Source organism: Gordionus sp. m RMFG-2023, chromosome 5 (assembly GCF_954871325.1).
Source record: "Gordionus sp. m RMFG-2023 chromosome 5, tfGorSpeb1-WG-v2, whole genome shotgun sequence".
Classification (NCBI taxonomy): Eukaryota; Metazoa; Nematomorpha; class Gordioida; order Chordodea; family Parachordodidae; genus Gordionus; species Gordionus sp. m RMFG-2023.
In genome coordinates, this window is record NC_088779.1 from 5,363,868 (window position 1) to 5,370,869 (window position 7,002).

At 26.6% G+C, this 7,002-nt stretch overlaps 1 protein-coding gene across 2 annotated transcripts; it reads right to left on the minus strand.

Moving 5' to 3' along the window:
* Window positions 1-348: 348 nt before the first annotated feature.
* LOC135929603 (ribosome biogenesis protein NOP53-like) lies at window positions 349-7,002 on the minus strand. 2 transcript variants are annotated; one of them, XM_065466264.1, is made up of 10 exons: window positions 6,848-7,002; window positions 6,738-6,805; window positions 6,624-6,696; window positions 6,406-6,581; window positions 6,301-6,362; window positions 4,535-4,735; window positions 4,139-4,264; window positions 3,855-3,965; window positions 1,384-1,502; window positions 349-793 (listed from the first exon to the last, which is right to left on the minus strand). In XM_065466264.1, the coding sequence occupies exons 1-10, from the start codon at window positions 6,958-6,960 to the stop codon at window positions 487-489; spliced, it is 1,356 nt and encodes a 451-aa protein (XP_065322336.1). In that variant the 5' UTR covers window positions 6,961-7,002; the 3' UTR covers window positions 349-486. The 2 variants fall into 2 exon arrangements, with proteins under 2 accessions (XP_065322336.1, XP_065322335.1); XM_065466263.1 differs by having other exon boundaries at window positions 6,624-6,699.

Here is a 7,002-nt window from a genome sequence, read left to right on the forward strand (position 1 = left end):
ATATGCTGTGCCAGCAGATAGGGCAATCTAATTTTAAAGTTTTTGAATTAATTAGATTGGTTGGTGCAATGCCATTCTTATTATCCGATACATCAGACATATCAAAATGGTCATCAAGCATTATATCTTCTCAACCTTTCCGATTAAGTGTTGGGGTCTTTGGTGGCTGTGAAGCTGTTTTACATCTTATAGAATACTAATAGAAATTCAATTAAAAATGACTTCCCTAATACTTGAAATACATTTTGGAATTCGTTCCTGAATTTCTCTTGTACCCTTTTCCCTGGTAATATTCAATTTTTTTAAAAAAAAAAAATAATTGTTTAATATTAGAAGTTTTTCATAAAATTTAATATTTAAAAAATTGACTAATTTTTTATTTTGCTATATTTGAGCAAACAAAAAACGTTTATTTTCATATCATTTCACAACCAATATAAAGAAAGATTCAATCAAAACTATACAAAAAAAATATATTAAATTTTTTTATATCAGATCTTTGAACGCGTTCCTCACAAAATCTTTCGTTTTCTTTCTGCCTTTCTCCTTTTTCCTGTCGGCATAGAGCCTATTACGATCGACGTTAGCTATTCTTCTTTCGGTCACCTCTACGACGTTACGTCGTTGAAGGCTTTTGTAAGAATCTAGCAGTAAATGGCCCTGAGGTTTGAGTTTCCTTAGGGATTCGGGGATTTCGCTGCCAAGCATGAAATCTTGGCCAGGTTCTACGAATTTGTGTTTGCCTAATCGTTTCGTCTTTATACCCTCGGTCGATAATTTCATTAGCTTTTTCCTTAAAAAAATATGTATAATTCATATATAACATCTTTTTTTGGTCAAAAACATAATTGTCACTTTACCATATCATATTCCAAATAACACATGTTATTTTTACGGATTCCTTAACAATAACATACTTAAAAAAATTTCAGACAACAATAATTAAAAAAATCAATAATCTTCTTCTCAAAAATATATTACAAAACGTCCATAATAAATGCCAATTACAAATTGACGGAACAATAATGTCCTTTCTTTTTACCCGATAACTAGAATGCAGACATATTTTGAAAAAAGGAACATCATGTGACTACTTCTTGAAGAAAAAGAAAGAAGTTTGAGAAAAAATAATAATAATACTTTTCGCTATAAAATGTTAAATATGAATGTACAATAAGCTAGAGAATATATAAGATGCATGATTTATTCTATTTTTTTTCATCTTTAAACAAGCGAGAGGTTAGCTAGTGGTTCCCAATAAATTCCCTTTCCTCACCTTCCTCGAAGGTTAAATAAGGAAGAATATAATCATTTAAAATCTTGATAATGAAGGCTTATTAATTTTTGAAAGTATTTTTTTTAAATTCATTTATAATTTATTACATTTTACGCTTGGTTTCCCTTTTGAGTTCCTCGGATCGAATTAGCTTTTTTAAACTTCTCAGCCCATTTATATCGTTCAATAGCTTCTTACCTAGTTTCTTGGCTATCCTTTGCTTCTCCTTCAAAACATAAATGTTATTTAATATTAATATATAAGTAGTGGAATCTATGGGAATAATCTCTCAATTCTAAATTATTCATAACGTGTTTTTATTTTAAAAAATTGATTTTAACGGAATGCATTCAAGTATATGCCGAGTACCTACTTACCTACTCTGTAAATTACAGTTTTATATATTTTACAAAAATGGTCAAAAGTTAATTTGTCTAAATTTGCATATTTGTCTGAAATTTGCATATTCAATTTCACGTTGTTGTTTGCTGTGATTAGTATCGCATTCCATTGCATTCATTACTAAATAATCCATTATATTATATCTGGTATATAATTTCATAGATCTCAGAATATATTCAGATTTTTATTTTTTCCGTCTTTTTAAAAATTATTTTAAGTTAATGGGCGGCACGTCGCTTTTCCAGCTGTTTCTTCATTATACATTTTCAAGGATTTAACTCAAAGCTGCTATGATCCAGAAATTCAACATAATTATAATTTATAAGCCCCTCCGCTTTTTAGAATGTTCAGCATGGCAGGGGTCATATCTTGTAAAAATTATCAATTAATTTCTATCTTTATATATTTTCAAAAAATAGAAAAAAATCAAAAATGAATAAATTCGTGTATAGATACTCTTAGATTATGAAAAATTTGTTCAAGAATAATAGCGAAATTCCTTTCAAAAAAAAGAAATATAATGGTTGGAGAATAATAATTCAATATGTAATCGCTTTCAACTATCTATCTTCTATAATCCAGTTTTTTTCAAAAAAAGGTAGAATCTTTAGATATAGCGATATTACAGAATGGTGCTTGGAATATCACCGATGTGAAGCCATGCATGGAGACCAAACTTGGGAGGCAGAAATTTTCCCAAACTTGACAGAATTTGGAGCTTAATATTTTTTATAAAGTATTTTGAACTCGTACTTAAAAACACAATTTATATTATATTTGCTTTCCTAATGTTTTTTATCAATATTATTTTAAGAATAACATAAAATTGTTTAATTTTTCTTCAGGAATTTTTATAATATTTCCCCATTTCCTTAAAATTCAACAGGCAACTTTTTAAAAATGTCGGATCAGTTCATTCTATTTTTAAAATTTTTTAACCTTTTTTAGAATTTCTGACACAATATTCACATTTAACTCTATTCGCTCTTTAAAATCTCTAAGATTATTCAGGTCTCTACTAAGCAATACCTCTTTAAGTGGAATTAAAATTACAGGAATATAGTGATAAAATATTAATTTGGAAAAAAAAAATTCCTTATTAATACTTAATCCTAAAAAACCATATTCGTATAGTGTGTTTTGAAGTAGGTGGGATAAAGAAATATTTCGAATGAATTTGAAAAATAGTGAATCTTAGCATGAGTTTTTGGAGTGAAATATAATTGACATGTTCTGCTTCATTTCGTAAAATATAGATATTGGTTAAGGTTAGTATTATTTTTTGGCTCGTTACATGTAGTATAAGTCTAAATAATAAACTAAATCAGGGTTGGCAAGTCGGTAAATTGACCGGTCGTATTCGGTCAATTGACAGGAGGAGTATGTGACCTGGTCAAATACACTAAAAAAATCTAAAGAAAGAAAAAAAAATAAAAATATGTGTGTAAAAAAAGAACAATGCTGCTATTGGGTCCCCAATATCAATTGGAACATTTTACTAGCAATGAATTTAAGTATGTGATGTAATTATATGAATTCGAGCATTATACAAAGTGGTTATGATCAAAATGTTTCGAGTGATAGATATCATAAATCAGAAAAAGGGGTCAGATTAATAAAAAAATCAGATTGCCTCAAGTTAGTGGAATGAGCTTCCCTCTCCATGCCTATCAATTAAAGTGACATTTTTATTAAAGCTTCCTATTTCTACTTCTTCTTCAGAAAGAAAATGACCGATCTTGGTTAATATTATTACTAAAACAAGAAATCGATTGAAGATCTCGACAATAAGATAATTGATTAAAAAATAATACAGAAAATAATGATATTGAATATTATTCAGAGCAAGACTCTGCCACGTAGAGAGAAACATTAGTTATTGAATGAGAATGAATTTTTAAAAAAATTATAAAATTAATATTATAGATTCATTTTACTATTGTATACAAAAATAAACTTAATATTATCTTAAATTTTTTTTATTTAAATTTGACCGTATTTGATTGATGAAATATTGGTTAATTGACAGAATCTTATTTGACCGGTCAAATACACAACCCTGAATTGAACAACATAATGTGTAAGTTAATTATAATTATATTTTTTGGCTAACATGAAAGAGAACTCGATTAAAATTAAAAATTTAAGTATTTATATTATAAAAATGTATAATAACCCTGGTTCGGTGTAGATCTGCTTTTCGTTTTTGGGCGCGTGTTTTTTTCTTGTCCCTAGACACCTGGGGGAGAGTTAAGATCGCCACAACTTTAGAATCGGTTTCAGTTGGCTAAAATAAAGAGTATAATATTCAAAAATAATAGAAAAAGAATTTTCTTTTTTTTAAATAAAGGTCTTATTTTATTCATTCACTCATATTGGCCTAATGTTTGAGACCCCCCCTCTCTCATAGACTATAATTACATTCCCGAAAAGGAAGCATTTAAACAAATAAAATATTACATCTTCTACACTTTCTGCATCTGATTCGGCGTCCATATCACCATTCTTATCATTTCTGGCGGAGGCTGGTAAAGCGTCATCAGCGTCTAAAGAGAGGCCCTGACACATCTCTTTGAACTTTATTTCCTGTTTTTTGTTTTATAAATTGAGACATATTTTTTTTTCAAAATAATATTAAGCCTTCCTTTATTTTGAGGGCCATTATGTGGCATATATAAGTAGGTAGACCTTAAAACATCATTAAACAGATGGAATAATTTGAACTACAAGGAATAACTATGTTTTACCTCATTTATTCACAAGAATATCATTAAAAAATGATTATAATGAAAGTACGCTAAACGCGTAAACGACAATTTTAAAAAAAACAAAATATTTTTTTTTAAAAAAGAAAACTTCTAAAGTTTTGTTATTGATAGGGATGACTTTAGCTTTCCTCAATATTTTTTCCTCTACCATCAAACATTTTTCTTCTTTTTCAATGACTTGGCCAAGCAAATTTTGATGATCTTTGTATGTTGGATTATACGATGCTCCGGGATGCGGTAAGAGTACTGCGTCAAGTTTAGAAGGCCTTAGAAATCTGTGAACCGGAACCTTAGACAAATATTTATAAACTCGATTAAGAATGTATCGATATCTCCTTAATATCGGGCAAAGTGTGGCCACAAAATTTGTATCAAACACAGTATCAATCATACATTTTTTTTAGTTATTGTTGTAAAAATAAATTTAAATTATATTTCTACTATAATTGTTATTTTTTCCCCCTCAGACAGAAACATAAAATCGATATTTTAAAAATTTAAACTACTGTTCCTTTTTGAGAACTCAATTATGTTTTTCCTTAAAATTAAATTAAATTTTTTTTGTAAAAATATTTTTATAAATATTATACATAATAATTTTAACAGATGGAGTAATAAATAAAATAAAATCTATATTATAATTTAATTAATTTTATATCTTTATTTTGGTAATTAAAGCATAATCATTTGTCAAGTGTAAATTACTTTTAAATTTGGATAATTTTTCAAACATTAGTTACGTTTATCGGTATCAAACAATCGTTTAAAAATCTATAAAAAATATTTATGACTCGATCCGTTTTTTTGACAAACATGACTATTTCTTATTTCTTTATCGATAATTCCGTTTCTACTTATTGTTCCATCTTGAGCGGAATTAGATACTAGTGCCAGATTTTTTAAACAAAATGGAAGAATTCTGAATTAATTGTTGAAAACTTTAAGAAGTAAATTTGTGAAAATAATTCGCAGAAGCAACGAATCGACTACTTATGTATATCAATTATGGACCAGTTACATCCCGATAATAATTTAACCAACTGCACTGGGTGGGTTCGTTTTGGTTAAAACAAATAAATTATCATGAAAGTTAATTGAATTTAAATAAGCAATAGCTTTTTTATCATAAATAAATAATACCAGACAAAATTAGGGTTAATTAAAAAGTAATTTTCTTTTAAGTTATAAAATTGATAGAACTAATTAATCTCTATGGCTAATAAATTGCCAAATTTAATCTTTGCAAAAAATTCAAAAATTGACACAAACTTTGGCAAAAAAACATAAATTTTGATAGTTAATTTTGCTTTTAGTATTATATAAATTTAGAATCTAAAATAAGATAGTGCATATGGGTGAAATAGTCAAATTTGCATGTCTGCTCTCAAACTACTTACGAAATTAAAATTCCTTATTTCTCCTGCAAACTTTACTCATCTTCATCTGAAGAAAATGTATATTTGACATAATAATCCTTGTAAAATAAATTATAATATTAATAAGAACATAAATTTTCATACATTGATTGATTTGATATTAATTAAATTAAAAATCTTGACTGAAAATATAACAACAATTTTAAATAAAAATAAAATAATTTGGGTGGTTGATGTGAATCACACACTGGCTAAGTTATTTTATAGGTTTTTTCCATATTTTTTAAGAAAAATTTGTAAAATGATTAACGTTCTGTGTCATCGATACTCAAAAAAATAGAAACACCTTTAGAATATTTTTTTGATGTTATTTTCACTTATTAATATACAATCATAGATCTTTGACATAAAAAATTTATAAAAATAATCAATTATGCTAATGATCATAATCCAAGGCTAAAAAGAACAAATTGTTTACCTTTATATTTGTCAATCTAAGTTGTGGGGCATAATCTTTATCAAATAATTCTTTGATATTTTCTAATAATTTATTTATGACATATAATAAAATCAATAAAAAAACCTTGATATTTTGTGTTTGATATTTTATTGTTTGACCATATATCTTGATTAAAATCATTATCACTCTCATTATTTTCATCATTAAATATTTTTTTAATTTTCTTAACAGGCTTATAATTGTGATTTGCATTAATTAACTTTGTTCTTTTTCTTTTCTGTGTAAACTTTTGACATAAGCTATTTATAAATATATATAAAAAATTTAATAAATAAAATAACTTTGTAACAGGAGGGAAATTATTTAAAGGTTTCAAATATGTCAATGATTTAAATGGTCTATCTAGAGGTTTTTCTGCTAATATATTATATATACATATATATCTGTTAATATACTTGTGTAATTTTTGGGTTTAACGTCTATGTGATATAGTTCTTTATCAGTTTTTTCATGAACAATTCCCCTAATAATTATTTTAAATAATATTCTAAATAAAATTTAATACCCTGTCCTTTCTTGTAATCTTTTTTCAACTAAAAAATCTTCCACATCTTGAACATCTCCATACTTGCGCCATGTCTTTTTCCTGTTTTTACTTACTTTTATTTTTTTACCCATGCTGATTTTAAAATAGTTCCTGATACATAAATAAATTAGTTA

What these genes read in the sequence shown, in the direction of transcription:
- LOC135929603 (XM_065466263.1), bottom strand. Translation starts at nt 6,960, where the DNA reads ATGGGTAAAAAAATAAAAGTAAGTAAAAACAGGAAAAAGACATGGCGC. An exon ending in TAAACCCAAAAATTACACAA is followed by an intron (nt 6,700 to 6,737) that starts GTATATTAACAG and finishes ATAATATATTAG; the next exon opens with CAGAAAAACCTCTAGATAGA. An exon ending in ATCAAACACAAAATATCAAG is followed by an intron (nt 6,363 to 6,405) that starts GTTTTTTTATTG and finishes ATAAATTATTAG; the next exon opens with AAAATATCAAAGAATTATTT.